Below are 23,621 nucleotides of genomic sequence, written 5' to 3' on the forward strand. Positions count from 1 at the left end.
CGAGAGCTACAGATATGTCAGGGAGGAATTCAGATGTAGAACTGCAATACTGAGCTGTAATATTTTGATTATCATCATGATTGCCAATACAGTATTTAAACATGAGTGTTATTAATTACAGTTGCTATGTTACTGTATTCAGCCAGGATCATGATCAACTTCAAACATATACATGGGTTTTACATGCTAAAAGTATAGGCCAGTACAATTCAATAAAAAAATCTGCTCAAGTGAAAATAAAAGTAACTGGATTAAAATGTAAATTAAAATTAAAATAAACCATATTTCTTAAAAAAAAAATACCACCAGAGAGTGTTTAATTATCTTAATTGCCGTAAAGCGAATGAATATAATCTATGTCGATAGTTTCTAAAACGTAAACAGGAAGTTGAACACCGGAAATTGTAGTCATATAAATATACAAAAATAAAGCCATAACCTCCGTGGTGGCACTAATCAACATCGCTCTTTTATGGCATTTTTAAAATTAGTTGAGCCTGAATAATTTAGTAGAACCAGAAAGTTGTTTTGCATTTTGGTGGTGGTTACACGTTTCAAAAATGGGGCTTCTGAGTGGTGGTTTCAGTGCTCGTGCGAAGTGAGGTTTTATTGTGAAGGGCGGGGTCGCGCCGTGGAGAAACAGTTATTAACTCTTTTAGGCAACTCTAATGGGATGAAAACAAACTTTAACGGCGGAATGGTTGTTTTTGTCCAAACGGCAATCCAAACAGAAGAGACTCGGAAGTCTTGGGCCCCGCCCTCCTCCGTCTCCTACATAAAAGCGCCCTTCCCTTCTTCTTAGGTGACATCTACCATCCTCCAAGACCTTTTCCCTTACTTCCGTACTTCAGGGTTGCTTCCACCACATCTCTTTAAAAGCCGAGATTCGCTCGTCGCCATGGTGACACATGGCAGTTATGGGCTGTAGACTAGAAGGACCACAAGTTATTTGCACGGCAGTCCACGCGTGTATACTGTCTACACAAGAGACGCAACGCAAGTCCGTGTAGGTCCACCTGAGAGTCGGGGAGGGTGTGTAAGACAGCCGTGCGCGTACGTGTTAGAACGGTTAAAAGGAAATACATTTTCTGCTCTTTGATTGCCTTTTTTGTGGCACAAATGGAAAGAAAAGAAACATTTCGAAGCCCATTCCCCACACCGAGATGTCTGGCGGCGGCGGCGCCCGCAGGGAAGTCGAAGTTAACCCATCCGGGAAAAGCCATTCTTGCAGGTACGTGAAGTGACACAAAATGTATGACAGTTTGATAACTTTTCTTTTACTTACTTTGCGTGTTTGTTAGGTTGAAACCAATATTAGTCAAGTATTCTTAGTAGTCTATTAAATCACAAAAGTGTGTCACATTTCAGCAACCGTTTTTATTACAGTATATCTTCTCCAAGGGACAATGCTATAGAAGTGAAACGTGGATATTACTTAGAGTAATCTGTGTACAGCCTGTATATATTCCTTCCCACTTTTATAGTCTAAATGGCTCACACAAATGAGTAGACCAGTGAACATAAACAGCCAATATATAGTGTGAGGTCATTGTTATCTTGCACTGTCAGTGTTATTCACCAAAGCTGCACAGGTTGTCACTAGCATCCTCTTCCACTCTTCCATGATGACATCACTGGTGGAGTGTCATGTTGAGTTCTTTGAGGATGCCACACCAGTGCTCAGTTGGGTTCAGTTCTGGGGTCTGGAGACATACTTGGCCACACTATCATCATCATCACAAGGAGGTTTGGGGTCATTACCATGTTGGATTTGCCTCAATGAGCCTCAGCACTCATGCAGCCCCAGACCATGACACTACCACCACCATGCTTGACTGTAGGCAAGATACAATTATGTTGCCAGATGTTTAGACAATGGTGGGTGTGTGTTCAGTCTTTTTCAGTGGATAATAAATCTATACTGCTATAAAAGCTGTATCCTTGAGTAAAATGTACTGCAATAAAAATGGTTGCTGGACTGTGAGGGTAGCATTTACTTTTGTGAGAGGTTGGGTTTTGTTTGTGATACTAAGTATTCATATCAAGATGAATTTACATTGCAGTGCTACTCAAATACTGGGGTGGGTCTCCCTGAAGGGAGGGAGCGTAAGAGGCAGGGAGGACGTTTGAATATAAGACCTTTATGTATGAATTTGTCACATGAATATGCTTGTATGCTTCACTGCTCTCCGTTTTGTTACATTTTGCTGGTTTCGGTTTCGAGTTCAGTTTGTACAGTACAGATAATGATCAGTTTGCCAATAGTATTTCAAATCATGCAGGCGCAAAAACATGTTTGTCCTGCAGTGGAAAGATTTGTCAATGCAGCAGCCCTTCTTGTAGGTGTGCATTTGGGTGTGCAGCTTCCCGACCTATAGGATTGTTTTTCCCTTGTAAGGTCATCACATGTGCCAATGTACCATGGTTGTAACAAAAAATGTAATGTGTCCTGTAAAGATAATATGTTTATTAGTCATGACCGTGACCATTTGATTCTGTGCTGAAGCTGGACAAGCAGGCTTTTCAGGCTTGCAGACATCCTGTCTGAACCTAACCTAACCTATAAATGTAATTTATATAAAATATCAATTGTGGTGCACTGTGCTATTTAATGCTGTTATAGTGATGCATTGGAGCAATACCTCTCAGTAAACGCCACCTGCTGAGAAATTTAGAAACACTCTAAAAGCAACTTGTTGGGATTTACTGTGTGTGTGAGAGCGAGAGACTGACTGCTAAGACTAATGACTGTTTTAACACAAACAGTAAAGCCTTGTTTATTTTATTATCTGTTTTCCTGGATGCACTGTTCTTTCTCCATTGTGTTGTCATTCCTGTGACCTGCTGCTGTTATGTTGTTGATCAGCACTTCCAGATGATTGGAGTGGCGCCTTCAGCGGGGTTTCTAATGCAGTCGGAACAGGCTGTCACTTGATTTTTGCAGTGTGTGTGTGTGCATACAGCAGTTACACTGTTTACCGATCATTGAAAATATAATGGGAATTGTGGACAAGACAACACATCTTTCTATCATACAGTAACTTGTGTATGTAATATTTTGTTTAACAACTCAGTACGGGGCTACATGGTGGTGAAGTGGTTAGCACGCAGGCCTCACAGCTAGGAGACCAGACTTTGATTCCACCCTCTGGCATCTCTGTGCGGAGTTTGCATGTTCTCCCCGTGCATGCGTGGGTTTCCTCCCACATTCCAAAAACATGCTAGGTTAATTGGTGACTCCAAATTGTCCATAGGTATGAATGTGAGTGTGAATGGTTGTTTGTCTATATGTGCCCTGTGATTGGCTGGCAACCAGTCCAGGGTGGACAATGCCTCTCGCCCGAAGACCGCTGGGATAGGCCCCAGCAGGCTTGCGACCCTCGTGAGGATAAGCAGTAAAAAAATGAATGAATGAATGCAGTATGGTGCAAATTGCAACCACAATAATATGCTTAGTGTTAAACAATTATAAATAAGTTAGTTTTCCAAAATCTAGCCTTGATAGGGGAATTTAGACACTTAAAAGTTGTCTTTGAAAGCCCTACTTGGCATGGCATTTTGTGTGTCTGTAGCTTTAATGCTAATCTCCTGCTGCCTGGCTCCAAGAAGTGCTATTATGCACTCTATCCACTTCTTACGCAGAGCATACATGGTAACTCTGCACTTGTGTAACAGTGGTTACCCATGCAATCAGCGCTAGCCATCGAGCTAAAAGCTAGAGCTGTTATTACAATCACATACTAACACGAGCTAACGTAGGCTGAAGAAAAACGAAATTATCAAACTTACATTTCTGGAGCTGACTGGCTGATAGTTGGCAGAGTTTCAGGCTATTCTGTGTATATTTTAAGATGTGTAGTGAAGCCTGTTTTTTTTTCAACCAAACTGTTTGCTTTGAAGTTTTGGGCATATGCCGGACAGGCTTATCTAGCTCGTATCTAGTATTATGTTCACGTCCTTCATATTGACATAGAAACACATAGTTTTTAAGCGCCTCTTTTCAGTCAAAAGTGGAGCAACCGTGTGATGGGGATGATAGTTTCCTCACGTTTTGGGCTAAACAGACTCTAGGGACATGTTTGTTTCTTTCGGCTTTTTCCTGATTACGGAGTTGCCACAGTGGATCTTTTTGATCCGCATACTGATTTTGGCTCGAGTCCTTTAAATTCCAGATGCCCTTCCTGACGAATACCGATGATGCTTACAAGTGGAGATTCGAACCTGAGGCTTCCGCTCATTAACATCATTTAAAAGTATCTTTTAAAAGTATCTTTTGCATAAATTTAATGCCTCCAAAAAGTATTGTGCAAGTGTACCTAATGTCTGGTGAGGTGGAAACCAACAAGATTCCACATATTTTTTTCTATGGAATTCACCCCTATTGTTTGATGCTATTCTCTCTGTCACTATGTTGGGAATCCGTCCCCTCACATCCCTTCCCCCTCACCCAGTCAGTCCTCAGCAGCCTGAATGACTGGCTGGAGGCCCCATGTCGCACCCTCTTCCCTACCCTCGTTGAAGCTCTTTTCCAGCCTGCCCGTCCAGTTTTGCAATGACAGCAGCATTGCACTGTGGCTGTCGCAAGTCCTCCGGCCTCCCTGCCAAAGATATTGAGTGGAGAAAAAAAACAACACAATTTAGGTTAAGAAGAATGACTGTGCATCACCTCTCGCTGTATGATGCTTAGCGTTCTCTGTATGAAAGGAGAGGACCCTGTGCATGGGTGCATGCTAGAGGGCTCTAAGTAGACAAAGCAAAGAAGTAGAAGGTCAAAGCTTAATGCACTACAGCCCACATACAGTACATAGACAGTTTCCAAAGCTCTCTCCAATCCCATTGGCTAGTCCAGCTCCTCTCACACTGCTGATGGCTGAAGTTGGGAAACGGAACGAGGGCGGGTTTTATCCATGTGAGGCCTGAGGGAGAGAAATGGACTTTGCATTTGTTGTTCCATTTACAACCTTTTTCATCTTGCTTGTTTTTTTTTAATACATTTATATGTCAACCATAACGTTTTTTTTGAAATGCCGTTTTTTTTTTTTGCCATTCTTTTGCTTTCTTCACCCTCAGGCAAAACAGAGAGTCTTTCTGAGTGGTTGTCTCCTCTCGGGCTCAGAGGGCTTGTCAAAGTGTGCGCTTATTTCCTCAGTTCCTTTCGTCACTCGGTGCATTCACCTCAAGCTCAACCGCCTAACAGCTCGTCACAATAGTAAAATGGGAGCCTAGCTTGCTAGTTTTTGGTTCATTTATTTCATTTATTTAGTTCATTTGTCAACAGCAATTTGTAGAAACCAAACCAAAAAACACCCTGCAAAAATGGCATAAGTACAGCAAAAAGGCGCAATGTAAAAAATGAATCCTCGCTAGATCATGGTTCATGATGTAGCATGCCCTCACACTATCAGGATTTTTTGGGGGGATGTCGGTGTTCGGTGAGACAAGGGCCGGAAGCGAATTATATGACAATAGGCACAATAATGACAACATAATAATCATAACAATAGCAAGGGCTACTGTTGGGGCCATAACACATGACAAGCTCAAACTCAGCTTTGAACCTATGACGTCACTTCCTGGCCTCTACCACTTAGGTCCACGCATTTACAGTGACACACATAAACAAGAGTTAAATGGCTTTACTTTTATTATGTCCACTTTATTGGCTGTTAAGCCATTTGAAGCCTCCATTACAATACATTGATGAGACAATAGCCACCACAGGAAGTAGTCTGTGTGAGTCTATGTTATCATATTTATGTCTAATATGTCTCTGATTATATCTACTAGATTGGGGAATACAAATGTAAAGGTGACTATATGAATGGTATTTCATCATAAAGCTAGAACATCGTAAACAGGTTTTCTATGCCATAACTCCAAAAATTAATAATATGGAATCCTATTGAAATCACACATTTTTAAATATATATATTTTCTGGGGTTAACAGGACTTCAATGAGTGGCCTAAGTGTTAAAATTATCCATGATTAAATGTTTAATTCATTGCAGTTAAATCGTGAATGATATATGCATGCATAAACTCACATAAAATGACTTCCTTGTCATGACACTCCATAACAGCTGTGTCCACAGTGTTGGATGCTCGCCGAAGTGATAAATAAAGCTTTTGGTATCATAACGCGTCACTTCTCATCGACCAAACCAGCTAAAATTAATAGTCCCCGTCATGTGAAATGCAACATGTATGCTGCAACCTGTCGTTTGTTGAAACAGTTGTCATGTAAAATGAATCATCTGTGTGGGACTCCTCATTAAGAAGAATCAGTGAGCCATCAGGGAGTGTTGGCTAGCAGGACAGAGGCAGCCGTAAAGGCCACACCGAAATGAATAATTCTTTTCATCATCTTCATGACCGTAAATACTGTATTGTACAGGTCTATTTATAGGACGCTTCCTGTTTGAAGCATACGTGACTCCTCTGGCTTTATTTTTCATCAGGAAATATGAACATAATCACATTTTCTTTTATCACCCCCCCCCCCCCCGAGAGTTTAAAATGAACATCATTTGATAAATAATTAATTAATTGTGCGACTTATTAATTGGCTGGCACAAACACACAAGCATACATGATGATGATGGCTGTGCATTATTCATTGTTTGTATTTTAATTGTATTGCCTGCTGGCTAATAGAGCTGCCATACTTACACTTGATAGAATGTCACATGGATTTTCCAACAGGACGTTACTAGACCAGCTGTGTCGAATGCTCATTAGAACCATAGACACAGGTAAAAGGGATGCTAAGGAACTGTTCCTCCCCATCAGCTGGTTGTTTGTGTGCTCACCTGGCCTCTCTGGAACATCCATGTTAGAAAAAACAGTAAACATGCACAAAATATTCCAGTTACAGTAAAGTCTCGTTATATCGATATTCTCGGGAGTCGGAAAAAATACCGATATAACCGGACTATCCATATATCCGATCCTGCGCCGAACTGCATTAAAAGTGGCCAATAATGCACTCGACATTGTTCTATAGTATAGAACAATGTCGAGCAGCTTAAATCAATCTTTGCTTAAGGATTTCAATACCAAAAAAGAACACGGCGAACGGCTGCTTCCAGTCAACTTTATTTTTCACACTTCCACCACCAGAGCACAGCACACACACCGATTCCCGCACTTCCTGGTTCACAGGTCATGCTCAACCCGCCCCACAGAGCTGGCCAAACACATGCCACAAACGCCAGCATGTACATATGAAAAACAGTGATTATTGTAAGCGATAAAAAGATATCTGAATACAACACAATTAAATACATGTATTTGTACGCTTGTGTCTTTGTTGGAATAGGTGTGTATGCTATGTCATTTGGTTCTTCTCTTGCAGGCATGTGTTTGGCCAGCTATGTGGGGCGGGTTGAGCATGACCTGTGAACCAGGAAGTGCGGGAATCGGTGTGTGTACTGCGCTCTGGTGGTGGAAGTGTGAAAAATAAAGCTGACTGGAAGCAGCCGTTCGCCGTGTTCTTTTTTGGTATTGAAATCCTTAAGCAAAGATTGATTTAAGCTGCTTTTGTATCGATATAAGCAAACCAAATTGGCTGGCGGGAGATGAAAAGGGCATCGTAGTAACCGGATTATCATAATAACCGGGTATCGTACTAACGGAACTAATTATATCATAAAAGACTAGAAATTTGCCGGGAAATGAAAATAGTATCGTAATTTGTTATAACCGATATCGATATAACGAGACTTTGCTGTAACAGGTGTGATACTGTACAGGTGAAAAAGCCTGTTGTTAATATCAACTTCAGTCTTTGCTTTATTTTTGACCACATTACCGATGTTGTAGAAAATGCTAAAATGCTAAAGCTGCTTACCATTTATAGACGTCCTGAAGTAACCACTTTTCTTGAGAAACTTTGGACTGACCCGTCTCTACTTCCAGATCGGATTCAGGATCCAACACATATGTGCTGTATGTTAAATGCGGACATTTTAAAAAGATAAATCGCCATTTATTATCAGCTCCTATACCGTTTATCAATTCGGCAGCTATCCGGAAGTCCTCCTGAGCACTTGGGAGTGTGACCAACCACAGCGTAGTGGGCTTGCATGTAAGCGTGCTGTGGGTGGAATACTTTAAATTAAAACAGACTGTTTTTATGGAAAGCACAAAATCCAAGATATACAGCGGGAATAGGTGCAGATTCTGGAAGATCTACATAATAGGTCTCCTTTAAAGGGGACCTATTATGAGCAGAGCTATGCTGCTTGGTGGAAGCTGGTTTTTGGACAATAATAATAGTTTTTCATTGGACTTTAAAAAGCTAAGCTCATAGAGCATTTGGAACAGGTGTTGAGGCCAAGTCCGACTGGTAGGAGGCCTCAGAAGACCCTGGACACCTTGGAGAGACTGTGTTTCTCAATTGGCCTGGATTGATCCATGGATGGATGGATGGAAACACAATAAAATGGGTACCAAACGGAACCAAATAATCATACCTGGTGGAAATGGAGTTTTGGTTCAACAAAACAAATACTTTTTTTAACTTTGGAAAGTTGGGATAGAAAACAATTGGGACAGTTCATATAATTAGAGATTCTCTACCTTTTTAGAAATGCAATAAAAAACCTGACCGAACCATACTTGCTCAGTAAAAATGTGGTTTTGGTTCAACAAGGCTAAACATTTTGTTATTTTGACATTGATCAAGATGGCTTGGATGTTGTGTCTACAGAGATGGCAAGCGTGTTTTCCCATTTTCCATCTTAAGAGCCTCCCCAGCAAATTTCCAGTGACTCTGACAAGCCACTGCCTCTTTGCTCCGAATATCAATCCAATGCCATTTCCATTTCTTTCCTGTGTAATAGCAAGTGTCAAGGATCTATGTTGATGCATCGATTTTATGACCGTGTGAGACGAGCCGCTAGGGGAATGAGGATGGAGGATGGGATTGGTGCGGCACGATAAAGATTAATGGCCATTTGGCACAACATGTAACCCACGTTTGGCCATTCCACTGGAGTCATCTCTAATATGTGGTTAAGTGTGTGAGACGGTGGGAATGGCTGCAAAAATGGACCAGACAAAGCAAAGATGTATTGTCCTTGTGATCCTCATAGGCTGTTTTAGAGTCTGAAGATTTATCATCATGTGGTTCTGATTGGCTGCTAGTCGGTTCTCTTGTACTGTAGACTCATGAATGAGGTTGATTGTTTCCTCTTCCTCGAGGCGCAGCGACCCGATTAGCACAGATCATCACGACTGGTATGGCGTGTTGTGAAGCTCATGTGACTTCAGTTAACCCTTGATGGGCTGACCTGCTGTATGACGCACGGTAGCAGAAGTGGTTGCATTACTTAAAGCTGCTGTATGTCACCAGATCAAAATTACACAAGGAAAAAATATAAGAACACCACCAACAGCTAGTATATGTTACCAACATAACATAGGTAACGACTACCGTTCAGGCTGTCAATCATGACAAAAGAGGTCTTTGAGAACAAAAGGCTTTAGAACCATATGATATATTCCTGTTGAACCAGTGAGTGATGGATGCTTTTCCAACAATGGCTTTCTAACATAATATTATTCTTTTGTTGCATGTGTGTTTATTAATGAGGTGTAGTCAGGCCAGGAGGAGGGCGGGATATAATGCTTGCAGCTCCTCTACGCCGCTGCAAACAGCAGCTTTGGATGGCAGTTGCTGAGGATTTTTGTACATTGTGGTTTCACTTGAGTTTTTGTGTTGATGTCTGTTAGGAAAGGTGGCTGTTACACTGGGAACCACGAACAATTCAGATTATGTTGTCTTATTTACTATGTCTAATACAGTCATGGGAAAAAAATGATGAGACCACCGTTGTTTCTTCAATTTATTGATACATTTTAATGCCTGTTACAACTAAAGGTACATTTGTTTGGACAAATATAGCTCTATAGAGTTTAATTTAAGTGCTGACATCCAGCAACTTGCATGGTTTTCTTGATAATAACCAAAAGTTCTTACATCAATAGCTACAGCATTATAGCATTAGCTGTAGCATTATAGCATTAGCTATAGCATATAGCATAGCTATAGCATAGTAGAAAATGAAACTCATGTGAGATATTTTTGTTGTCATCATTATATTTGTCCAAATAAAGGTACCTTTAGCTGTGCCAGGCGTTAAAATGAACAAGAAACTGAAATGTTTCCATGACTGTATGTCTTGTTTTCATTGATTATATCCACTATGTTGGGTAATACAAATGTAAAGGTCACTATAGGGGTGTTATGTCATGTCTAGAGGGCTCCAATAATGTTAACATTTTTATTTAGGAGATCGTAAAAATGACACAAACTTTGAAAATATTCAATTTATTAATTTTGTACTGAATTCTACTTGTCAGAAATTCACTTGATGCCCAGTCCAGGGTGTCAGCTGGGATAGGCCCCAGCATACCCGCGATCCGAGTCAGGATCAGCAGCATAGAAATTTGATGTATGGATGGATGGATGGCCCAGTCAATGGCCTCTTCACAATTGCTCTGTGCTTGACTGTCCAGGGTGCCATAGATCAGCTGGGGTAGGCTCCTGCTCCTGTATAGAAAAAAAGGCGAAACTGCAAAAAAACAAAAAAGACCAGAACCAGCTCTTTATTAGATTGAAGTAAAAGCTTTATTGATTTCCCATCAATTACATTTGCCCCCACCCCCTGACAGATGGCCTGCTAGAAGTAACAGCATGCTGAGTAAATGTGATCAGGTATGTTTGGCTGTGGATAAAAAGAAGGTAGTGCTCATTTTCCTATCGTATTTCTTTTCAGATTATTATACTCCAGGTTTTGAAGGGCCGTTAATTCCAGCAAACATTTCCCACTTGGAATCCACTTCTGTGTTGGCATTTATGGCATTTAAGCATTTTTATTTTCTTGTTTCCCCCGTTGGATGTTGTGTCTGCTTGTGTGTTTGTAGGCAGATAATGTGTGAGTGTTACAGTGTGCTTTTGTGTGTGTGTGTGTCATTGAGTTAATGGAGGGTCTTGGCCTGTGTAATGGAGCCCCTCCCAGCAGGCTACATGATTTAATTAATGTCAGCCTTCTCTGTATCCTCCTTACTGCCCCTGTGACTCATCGGTATTGTGCATTAGGCAGTACAATTTCGGGCAGCCTCCCTGAATCTATGCCAAAGTGGCTGGCTTCAGTTTAAACTCCTTTCCTTCATTTTTGTATTTTCACAAGCTTCAACTTTGCTATTTTTCCAGACAGTGAACATGAGAATTCCTGATTTCACCTGTAAATTTTTGCGACTCCTCTGACAACATGTGGTTTGGTTTTGAGTCTGATTCATCTTCTCCCAGCTTGTTCCTGTCCCTCACTCGCCAGCGCAGCTTTCAATGTTTATGGAGGGAAAGTAATTTTCAGAGTGGCTGTAATGATCCATGACGTAATGGCACCTTGTTGTCATTCAGGGACAGGCCACTGAAGCATACAGACTGTAGCTCAGATAGGCTACAGGCTGAATGACCGATGTTTCCGATAGTATTGATACATTTCATTAAAATAGTTTCATTTGTTTCTTGTATTTGCAGGTGGTATTGCAGGCGGAATTGAGATTTGCATCACCTTCCCCACCGAGTATGTGAAGACCCAACTACAGCTGGACGAGAAAGCCAACCCTCCTAAATACAGAGGAATAGGTGGGTGTTTTATATGGGATTGACTTGTTAATGTTATTTGTAGGTTTTTATACTGAACATGTTCGCATTTTGTGTGATTAAAACAGTGCTTGAGCATGGGACGTCTCAGTCTTTTACGATGCAACTTGAATTAAAAATAATAGGAAACTACCTCATTTGACATCAGGTAGTGCAAGAAGAGTCTAACTTGCTTTTATTTATTTAAAGTGTGTTGGAAAACATTAAAGGGGACCTATTATTATGCTTTTTCCACTTTTCTGACCTATTAATGTTGATAGAATGTTGTATTCTAATGTAAAATGATGCCAAAGTTTCAGATAATGAGGTTTTGCGCATTTGAAAGTTAGCCCTGAAAGAAGTTTGGGATGGCTCTGAACGCTGTGTTTCAGAGTGACTGCTTAATGTGACGTCACAGTGAAGTCACTGGCTGAATGGGCGTACTCTGGTAGGCACCTCCTCCCATTTTGTGTGGAAGTGGTCATATTTGGTCTTCTTACTTTGTCCTTCTTTCCCACTTTGTTTTCCCCACTTATGTTTATAATAAACTAGAGGCTAAGTAGTTAGCTTGCTAGCATGTTATGCTTACATCCATAGCCTGCAGCGATCTCGTATCCAATAATAGGAGTGTCAAGATGACTGTAGGGGTGTTGTTTCATGTCTACAGGACTCTAATATAGTAAATAAAAAAAAAACATGTCGAAACTCATAAGCAGATGTGCTATGCTGTGACAACAAATATATTCAGTTTTTATTTCATGGAAATTCACTAATCACGGTCGGGTCTGGAACCAATTAACTGCGATCTCAAGGTACTTACGGTAATACATGGGACTCGGCTCGGACCATGCTCCTCACCAACTGAACCCTACATGAGCAAGCACTTGGTGACAGAGGCAAGGAAAAACTCCCTCTAGGGGATAAACCTCAAGCAGAACCAAGGCTATGTGGGATGGCTGTCTGTCTCTTTGTTGTTGTTTGAGTGTCTCCTTAAGTTGTGGTCAAAATAAGTCAGATTTTTTACAATTTAATTCTCGTACAAAAATAACCACAATACTCATCAAAATGTGTAAGTTGTGATTCACATAATGAACAAATAACCAACTGTTTTTATTTTTTAACTTGAATTTAGAAGTCTTTTGGCATTTATTGTTATTGCTGTTTAAATTAAAACTTTTCATTCATTCATTAATTTTCCACTGTTTATCCTCACGAGGGTTGCGGGGGGTGCTGGAGCCTATCCCAGCTGTCTTCGGGCGAGAGGCTGGGTACACCCTGGAATGGTCGCCAGCCAATCACAGGTCACATATAGACAAACAACCATTCACACTCACATTCATACCTATGGACAATTTGGAGTCGCCAATTAACCTAGCATGTTTTTGGAATGTGGGAGGAAACCGGAGTACCCGGAGAAAACCCACACATGCACGGGGAGAACATGCAAACTCCACACAGAGATGGCCGAGGGTGGAATCGAACTCGGGTCTCCTAGCTGTGAGGCCTGCGTGCTAACCACATGTCCGCCGTGAAGCCCTAAATTCAAACTTGAAACACTAATATAAAATGTTGTCATCACTACTCGCCCTGCCTCATAGGAACTCATTATCTAATTACCCATCATCCTCTGCTGCGTTAGGTATACTGGGCAGACTGTGAATGTTTTTGTCACCTGAAAAACATACACACACCCAGGATCTGTTGATGTTGGCTGAGTCTCGGGGAGCATGCTAATGAGCGCTCCTGACAGCTGCTGCTTTTTCTGCTCTCTCGTATGAGAGTTTTTCTTGTTGAGACAGATAAACAATTTAATCGCCGCAAGTGTCAATAGGCTACTTCTCTTTACTAACACACTCATCGATAAAGTAATTGTGAAGTAACGAGTCTCCTCCACTGCAGAAATGTCGTCCTATTTCACATGACACTGTTCGGTTGCACTAAAATGGTGACTTGTGTGTTGCAGGTGATTGCGTGAGGCAGACTGTACAGGGTCACGGCGTCAAAGGACTCTACCGAGGCCTCAGCTCGTTGCTCTATGGATCCATTCCTAAATCAGCAGTGAGGTATGTGAAAGGAGGCGGTCACTGAAAACAGGATTTCATTAGCTAGATCTAGTATATGAGGAGTAACAGCTGGCGGATGTTAGCTAACCACTGGGTAAATGGATGGTGCAGTTTATTACATTCACTTCCTCTTATCGTAAAAGTGATATTTATTAACACAAAGGTCACACAATAGCTCCTGTTTGCATATGTTGCGTCTTTATTAGTGTGTGAGTGAGAATAGTGAGTAGAAAGTTAAATATTTTAGGCTTTTTAACACATAAAGAACACAGAGACTCTGCCTTGCTGATGTCTACCTGGAACCACTAACTCACACACTCCAATTATTCTAGTCCATTACCCACAATGCAAAGCAGAAATGCCATGCCACTGTTGAGAGTGATGATGTTGTTGTTCTCTCACAGCAGTGACATTTACAACCTGTCAAATGTAAGCACACACATGCACACAAGACAGGGTTTTATTCTCATTCGGGTTTAATTTCGTGTCATTTTCTCTAGTCTGTAGGCATATCTGTGTGTGTGTGTGTGTGTGTGTGTGTGTGTGGTGGCTCAACAACATATGTGTGTATATGCTTGCCTGTGTGATGGAAAGACAGGTCCAGTCAGGCGGAGCAAAGATGCCACTCAAACCCAGGCAGGGTCTCTCAGTGGGCCACGGTCTTGGAGGATTTGTCAGTGTGTGTGTGTATGCGTGTGCTTGTCTACGTACGTAGAAACCAAGATGAGTTTTACACCACGGTGGTGATATTTTGTTTTATTGTTACTACATGCATTTAAGGTTTAAAAGGTATTAAACTGTGTTCTGTACTTATTGAAAGAAGGAAGGAGACACGTTGTTCATCGTCTGTGCCTGTGTTCTATGAACCAATAAACCGCCTACACACATAATAAAAATCATTAAAGGATTTCAAGGCTGGAATCTGACTATAGTGTACCAACTCTAAAACAACCACTATCCATTCTTTACAGAAACTCAGTCACTAACATTTGGATGCAATCATTTTCATTGAAAAACTGGGGTGTTAACTGCGATAAAGAAGGGATGTCTGTATATCAGGGGTCTCAAACTCGTGGCCTTGTGGCGAGACGCTAGTTTGAGGCCCCCACCTTGTTACTAAAGTTTAATGTTGAAATGACAGCTTAAAGCTGTGTGCACACCGGACACATTTTGCCCCACCCATACTGTTACCCTACCCTGTTACACCGCCCTGTTTTGCTTTGGATTAGCAATGAAGCTAAAGGCTTATGACGCTGGGTACAAATAAATGCAGGAAATTATTTGGAATAAAACGGAAAATACACGTCAAGATAAAGCATCTCATGAAACATGTTGTTAAAGTTACGACGCTGCTCCCAGATGGAACTGAGTACGATGCTAACTTGCTAATTGGGTAAAATTATTACGTTTCATTCATGTTCATGTTAAAGGTTAAATAACTGTTAATACTGTACATTTGAATCTGAAAAAAATAATTTCTCTACCAACTGTATGTGGTTTCTTACGTTTTTCTTATTGGCTGTTTTATTATTATTTTACTTATTTATTACTGATTGATTGATTTATTGTCTTTATTCTTAATTTGTTTATTTATTTTTTTTATCTTTTTTGTGTATAGAAAAATAAAAATGTAAGATATTTGAGAACAGTGGAATGTTTTATCAGATATTTTGGTGTGGAAAACCGGAACCAAAGTACTAAAAAAGTGTAGGGTATAGCAGAAGCAAAAGCATTGAAGATTTTTTTATTTATTTTTTTTTTCTAGTTTTTAATAAATTAATAAAACCTGATGCGGCCCGGCTTCACCCAGAACCTAGCTCCGGTGGCCCCCAGGTAAATTGAGTTTGAGACCCCTGCTGTATATCTATACTCAAGTTGCTGCATGCTCATCAAGTAACAACATGGCTTCATCTAATCTTAATATCAATCAGTCTTATGGTGAGCAGCTGATGCTAGGTACTTGACAAATGTGTATGGTTTAAGTGCCTCAAGAAAAATACACTGCTTTAATTCCCATGTAATGTTAACTTAACTTAAAGGAACCTTTTACATCAGTATGGTTAACACATAGAATTATGATTAATAGTAAACTTACACTGCAAAACGACTACATCAATAAGAGTACATACATATAAAAATGTTTTCTACTGTTTTATCTGAGTTCTCTTCCAAAGGAATAAAATATTGGCGATTTTCCATGAAGTCGTTTTTTTATAATGACTTTTTGCCTTCCATCCATGTCCCCATCACTTTACTCTGCTCGCCTCCTCGCCTCTCACCACCCCCTTTCTTTCTCCCCCATCCCATTAGCTGATTGCTTGCACGCCATCATGTGCCGAACAGTGTCCTACTGGGTCATCATAAAGACAGGCAAAGGGCTGCTGACCCTTTCTTCCCCTCAACATTTCATTCACGTCGCGATTGCTCTCCCCGGCCTCCTTTACTTAAATTAGGTACAACTGTGTGTGTGTGTGTGTGTGACCCCCGCCTGGCTAAATCAAGCAGCCCAATGTAATATGTGGCCGCCCATTACTTCATTTGAATAGAAAAGGCCTTGCTTAGGGCTTCATGATATATTGATATATTTTAAAATACTAATAATTATTTGAAGCATGATATATATAAAAAAAAAAGCTTAGCTTAAGCTTCATACTGATATAGGCTGGATTGGATGCAGAGGTCTCATGTTTGAAGATGGCACTCGCCAAGTGCAAGCTAATTACAGCAGCTCCGTATATCTTCTGTGGCGTTTTTAGTGTCTAATAGTGCTTTATTTATTACTTTCTTGTTGTTTTTGTGCCATACCGACTCCTTAAGTAAGTGTGCAGCTATGGGTGTTCATCTTGTAACGTTTGGAGCTTGCCGCTTTCTCCATTGTTTATGCTTGGTAGCAGCTGTTAGCTTTGAGCACCCCTTCGTTACGATGAAAGATCAGATATCCCAGCGGAGATATGGAGGCCATATAAAGGTTGCTGTATAAAGACGCTATCAACCATGTTTACTGTCTGTCGTAATGGGGAATGTGAAATGGAAGCGCTAACGGCGCTAACCCGGCTACAGAGTGAGTGCAGCTAATTGCAATGTAGATTGAACATTGTATTTAACTTCATTCATTCATTCATTTTCTACCGCTTTTCCTCACGAGGGTCGCGGGGGTGCTGGAGCCTATCCCAGCTTTCTTTGGGCGAGAGGCGGGGTACACCCTGGACTGGTCGCCAGCCAATCACAGGGCACATATAGACAAACAACCATTCACACTCACATTCATACCTATGGACAATTTGGAGTCGCCAATTAACCTAGCATGTTTTTGGAATGTGGGAGGAAACCGGAGTACCCGGAGAAAACCCACGCATGCACGGGGAGAACATGCACACAGAGATGGCCGAGGGTTGAATTGAACCCTGGTCTCCTAGTTGTGAGGTCTGCGCTAACCACTCGACCGCCGTGCCGCCTGTATTTAACTTATCTATATTTATTTTTAAAAAGATGATTTATTTCAACGGCTATTTTTCTAAAAGATCCTTAAAATTGTAATAAAACTCTGCGTGATATTTGGCTTAGACTTTTGTTTAAACTCAGTTTGTGGAAAAATATCAACATACTAAATATGTCTGGGATATGAGTTTTGGTCCATATCACCCAGCCTTAGCTTTGCTACACGTCTTAAAATCCATCATCTGACAGCTTCAGTGGAAACTATATGTTTGAAAATGTTTTTCTTCCGTGAAGCTAATAGGCTAACCTGAGAACACTGAAGCCCACTAGCACAGCTTTTATTGCAATGTTTCAAGTGAATTATTATTAACCGTCAGAAAAATCCCCCTAAAAGCAGAGGCTATTGTTGCGCCCGTAATCCACAGCAAGATGAAACTCAACTCTGAACCCCCAACGCCACTTCCTGTCTGAATTCCAGCATCAAAGACAGATTTTGATCAACACACTAACAATACAGTATTATGGCACCCCCTGAAACTATATAATAGAATATGTAACCTTTTAACATTGTGACTATATTTCTTATTATATTTCCTTCAAGTCCTTTCATCCAGCAGCCGACCTTTAATGAAGATTGCTCAGTGCTCTGCTGTTCAGACTGTCATCCAGGACATGGGGTCATGTTCTAAACCAGGAAGTTTGGTCCATTTCCATCGGTGGTGGACATCTGGAAGTCAAACTGGCAGCTTTAGAGCAACTTGGCTGTCCAAATTAATGAGTAGTGTCGTTTCCAGAGATGCAGTGTAATTTTGAGCCCCGTGTGCGGAAAGATGTACCTTTTGGGATCCAAACGTGGTCGGGTGTGACAGCGGAACAGCTGTGGCGAGTTAATGAGCAGAGGAAAATCTTGCAATATAGAAGCAGATGGAGTTAAAAACGAAAGATTTCAAGTTATTCGTGTGGCACGTAAACATGTTTAGTAGACTGGTAGAAAGCATTCGTCTGTCCTCCCTCGTATCTTTTTGATAGATTTACTGGGCAGCATCACATCTATAAATAACTTTCTGAAGGACACGCTGGCAAAACAATGTTTGATTGCACTGACTTGTCTATCCTTCCGTGGAAGCCTTCGCTTATCCCTCACCAGTTATTCATTTGTAGCGTCTTTTATGACGTCCGTGCAGAGCTTCCAGCACTTTCTCTTTTGAAAGCATTTGCATTGTTCCTTGCTTCTTTTGTTTTATTCTGTGTAACAGAAGTTTTATGGTTTATCATTCATTCCATGAAGTGTTTTCTATATCCTAAAGCACTACTTTTTGGATGTCCCGGTAAAAAATAAAGGACTGAATCAGACATTAAATGCTTTGTTCTCATTGGACCCAATCTGGTGTATCATCTCGTCACACAGCAATTATTGTGTATTTATAAATTATTTAATTCTGGCAAATGAGACGTGTTTTCGGGCCACACAGCTAGGAGACCCGAGTTCGATTGGCTGGCGACCAGTCCAGGGTGTACCCCGCCTCTCGCCCGAAGACAGCTGAGATAGGCTCCAGCATGCCCGTGACCTTCGTGAGGATAAGTGGCATAAAAAATGGATGGATGGATTTGAGTGTTAAGTTCCTGTGTGATGATTTTAGCATCCTTTGTAGGCTCCAAAACCCTTGTGAGGATGAGCGGGGTTTGCATGTTTTCTGGGTTTTTTCCGGGTACTCCGGTTTCCTCCCACATTCCAAAAACATGCTAGGTTAATTGGTGACTCCAAATTGTCCATAGGTATGAATGTGAGTGTGAATGGTTGTTTGTCTATATGTGCCCTGTGATTGGCTGGCGACCAGTCCAGGGTGTACCCCGCCTCTCGCCCGAAGACAGCTGGGATAGGTTCCAACATGCCCATGACCCTCGTGAGGATAAGTGGCATAAAAAATGGATGGATGGATTTGAGTGTTAAGTTCCTGTGTGATGACTTTAGCATCCTTTGTAGGCTCCAAAACCCTTGTGAGGATGAGCGGTAGAAAATGAAATAAAAATTCAAAAACATGCATAACCATGAATGCTTCATCATAAATGACTGGGGATCCAGCTATTTCAGAAATACATACACTTATATTTTTATATAAGTGTATGTATTTCTGAAATTTTCTGAAAAAATGTTTCTGCTCAGGTTTGGAGTGTTTGAGTTCCTCAGTAACCATGCCAAGGATGAGTCAGGCCGACTGGACAGCACCCGGGGTCTCCTCTGCGGTCTTGGAGCTGGGGTGATGGAGGCCGTGCTGGTAGTTTGTCCCATGGAAACTGTTAAGGTGTGTGACAAGTCAACCTTATTAACACCTGAACTAGCATTTGGACTATTTCCTATTCAACATTTTTTTTAAATCATCTCCTAAGGTTAAATTCATCCATGACCAGACTTCAGCAAACCCCAAATACAGAGGATTCTATCACGGAGTCAGAGAGATAGTTAGAGCTCAAGGTATATTCAGGAACATTGAGGCTGACCTCTACTGGCCAAGCACGGTACTGCAGCTTTTTAAATAGTGCTACATTTACCTCTTCTTTTCTGCCAGAACAGGTTTGAGAGGTACATACCAAGGTCTCACGGCCACTGTGCTCAAACAAGGGTCAAACCAGGCCATTCGCTTCTTTGTGATGACCTCGCTGAAAAACTGGTACAAAGGTGAGCACACTAGTCTTCCAGATTGTGTTTACGCTGTCACTGTAGGAACTAATTATTAACATTAGCTTACAAGGTTTGAAAAATGTCGTTAAATTGATGGCACCTCCCAGGGGACAAATGATGATCCTATGTTAATTGCCTCTGTGCTTACTCCATGTTTTTGTTGGGGATGCTACAGGCTATCAGATTAGTGTCATCTCAACATTTCGCTGCATTTCTCAATAATGTATTGTTGTATTGTACTTGAAAAAACTGTTGTTTTTTAAGCGTTTTACACATTTTACTGCATCCTCATACCTGTTTAGCTCCTGTTTTAACTCCTTTAGAGTTAGTGTTGACATACTTATAAGTTATTATGACTTCATAGTGTGTTTTGTCCCTCTCTCACTAGGTGATAACCCCAACAAATATATCAATCCTTTGGTGACCGGAGTGTTTGGAGCCATAGCTGGAGCAGCTAGTGTGTTTGGTAACACCCCTCTAGACGTCATCAAGACCAGGATGCAGGTACAGCTTTGCCTATCATATTGATGTTGATTGTGTGCATTGATTAACCTTGACAGGGTCATGCAATAAAAAGAGTTTTTTGTCCTCCTTAGGGTCTGGAAGCACATAAGTATAAGAGCACACTGGACTGTGCTGTAAAGATCCTGCGTTATGAGGGCTTGGCAGCGTGAGTGATGTCTTGTTTTTACTCAGAATAAATTTGTTATTGTTGAATGTTGTTCCTGGACAACAATCTCAATGTCTTTAAAATGTTATTCATACACTACACACTTATTGGGCACTCTGAGGTATACATGGCTTTGTTTATCTAGCTAAATAAAGCAACCAAAACACCAGAAACGGGTTTTTTACACCGGTGTTTCTCAACTGGTTTGGCTGCAATTCCCACCATCACCCTTCAATGACAAGCGGCGACCCATATTGGCATAATTTTTTAACGTAAAGTTCTCAAAAATCATATTCATGTCACCAATCACATGTATTTATCTACATTATGAATGTAAAACAACTGTTTGCAACATCTTTGAAGCTGCCTAGAAGCCGCTAACATTCCGAGCTGCTACAAGCAAGTATTATATCCCGAACTCTTTCTGCTTTGAGCATGTACGCCATGCCCAGGAGTCTTTCCTAAGCGTTGGCGCTGTCATTTTGAGCCAGTTGCAAACAGGCTCTTTGATGAAAAGACATTAAAGTGCAGTTTGAATTTGATGTAGTGCAAAATAACACAGTGTGCCAGAACAAAACAAGTTTTCTGATCACTTTGATCCACATATTCCAAAATTATTTGAAAAAAAAAAAAATGTGTGTAAATATTTTCAGTACATGTTGAAGAGCATTTGCACATGGGCTTGGACGAGAAGTGGAAAAATGGCTGATTCAACGCTCATTTGCAGGCCCATTTCTTCTGTTTACCAGCCCTCTTCCCGGGTTTGGTCCAGAGGTCAAACTTGGCATTAAAACATGCTTCCATTCTGTACCTGGTGGTCTTCATTGTGGGCAGAATCTCCCCATGCAACACAATGTGACCTTTTGCTTTATGTAGCTGTGTGTCGGACGGACAACACATTAAATCCACACTCGATGTCCTTCCCTCCCTCTCAAGCTTGACCAAGTCACCCATAAACTTGGCATGCAAGTGAATAGCGAGATACGTTCACGGACATTGGGTCATTACAGTCTCTGTCAGTGTAAGTCAACAGTGAGCATTATTAACTATGAACTTCTTCTTCCCTTTATGTCCATCTCTAGTTTCTATAAGGGGACCATTCCTCGCCTGGGTCGTGTATGCCTGGATGTGGCCATAGTATTCATCATCTATGAGGAAGTGGTTAAAGTCCTCAACCGAGTCTGGAAGACGGAGTGAGCTGCTGGATGGCTGCTTCCTGCTTCTTTTGCTTGAGTGTAGTAGACTTATTCTATTTTATTGTCATAAAGCTAAGGTGCTGCGGCTGAGAGAGAGAGAATGTTCAACATGTAGTAACAAAAATGGCAATCTGTCGCCCTCATGCGGCCAGATGACGTATGTGCAACGTTAGACAGCTTACACGGGCAATTTAATTAGTTACATAATTTGATTTATGTACTGAAATCACCTGGAATCTTCAAATTGATTACCTTTTTACACGATAAAGAATTTTAGCTCTACTCAGTTCATAGCCTGATAAATTCAAATTGTGATTTACTATGTCAGTCGTTCCTTTTTGCAATGAATATTCATTCCTTTAATTATACAAACTACAGTCGCATCCATAAACGAAGCCTTTAACAGAACGATTTAAGAATTTTTTTTCATACAGTGCAGATTTGATTTCCCAGCATGATACTTTTATAGTAAAGTATTTTATTCTTGTGCCAAATGTCAAACCTGTAGTTTATGGAGTATTTATTGACAGGCGAATGTTGTGTATCCATAGGTTTTTAAGAAAATAATTATTGCTGTTGTGTCACCTTAAATCAGTCTGGATGGTGTTAAAATATGTTTGAAAAAATATATATAGAATATATCCAATTGCTGTATTTGAAGTGACTGTGGGAGCCAACGCAGACCTCAAAGTGCTTTTCAACTTTGGCTTGTTTTATCTGTCTTTTGTTTACATTAATTTTTGAAATTATTGCTTGTGTTTATTTTATTTTTTTTTTACGAAATCATGACAATTTAGGATGAAAAAAATGCTACATTATGGCTGAAATTCCAATAATGTATTAATTTAAAACGTTTACTCATTCTCATGTGAACAGGCTCTTTTAGTGCCATGCTTCCTTGACAGCTTACTTAAAATATTTCACTTGTGCCTTTTTACTGATGATTTGAGTAACATGGCTTATTTAACATTCCTGATGACCATACTTAAAAAAAAAAAATAAGTATCTTCTTTTTCCAACACTGTGAAACATGACTCTGAGTATGCAATACATAGTATGCATTTTATGTTTTTCCATTTGGCCAGAGAAAATATGTATAAACGTCAGGTTAATGTGCGTCCTTGAAGCCTGTGGGGCTAGTCTTTGTCTTTGGTGCACTGTGTAATGGTACAAGGAGGAGTTGTAACTCATTAAAAATGAGCGTTTGACAACTTAAAAGTATACTGATTTGTTATTTTGCACCTAGTGAACTTCTAGGTTTGGTTTCTGAAGAAAGAAATGGAGTTATGTCCAATAGAATAACAAAAGACTGATTACTTTGACAAACCTTTGACAAGCTGTTACCAGAGGCCTCATCCTTAGCGGCATCAAACAGTGGCACGATTATCTGACGCTGGCACACACCCAGTGATGAGAGAGCGCTCGTCTCCATGCACAATGAGACTTTATGAGGTGGTCCACCAGCCTCCATTCATCCTATCATCATTATTATCATCATCATCATTTGTTTTTGGCTCTCAGATGTTTGGTCCAATTTCTGCTTCACTTTTCATGTTGGTGACTCACTTTGCTTTTATATTGTTTTCAGAAGCAGTTAAAGTCCTTTTTTGCATTATTAGAGACATCTGGACATGAAATAACACCCCTATAGTCAACTTTACGCATGCAATACCCAATATAGTATACAAAATAAGAGTAAGTAAGCCACTTAAGATATAAATAAGACTTGTGCTCATGTGCGTTACTATAGATGTGTTCCCTGCGGGACCTGAAAGACTGGTCAGGAATTGACTTTTGGGGCTTCAGAGTAGCTTAGTGTGGGCTACAGATGCAAAAGTAGCCTGTGTTTTTATTTGGGAAACACAGTTGTGCTTCATTTATAGCGGTTAATTGGTTCCAGACCTGACTGTTATAAATGAATTT

At 40.6% G+C, this 23,621-nt stretch overlaps 1 protein-coding gene across 1 annotated transcript; it reads left to right on the top strand.

The window, feature by feature from the left end:
* Positions 1-665: 665 nt before the first annotated feature.
* On the top strand, positions 666-22,904 carry LOC131128679 (tricarboxylate transport protein B, mitochondrial). Its single transcript, XM_058071764.2, has 9 exons — positions 666-1,231; positions 11,547-11,654; positions 13,615-13,714; positions 19,317-19,455; positions 19,541-19,625; positions 19,725-19,829; positions 20,221-20,336; positions 20,429-20,502; positions 21,585-22,904. The coding sequence occupies exons 1-9, from the start codon at positions 1,120-1,122 to the stop codon at positions 21,697-21,699; spliced, it is 954 nt and encodes a 317-aa protein (XP_057927747.2). The 5' UTR covers positions 666-1,119; the 3' UTR covers positions 21,700-22,904.
* Positions 22,905-23,621: the final 717 nt, after the last annotated feature.

The sequence above is a fragment of the Doryrhamphus excisus genome, linkage group LG3 (genome assembly GCF_037039965.1).
Source record: "Doryrhamphus excisus strain RoL-2023G ecotype Guam linkage group LG3, RoL_Dexc_Guam_v1.1, whole genome shotgun sequence".
Classification (NCBI taxonomy): domain Eukaryota; kingdom Metazoa; phylum Chordata; class Actinopteri; order Syngnathiformes; family Syngnathidae; genus Doryrhamphus; species Doryrhamphus excisus.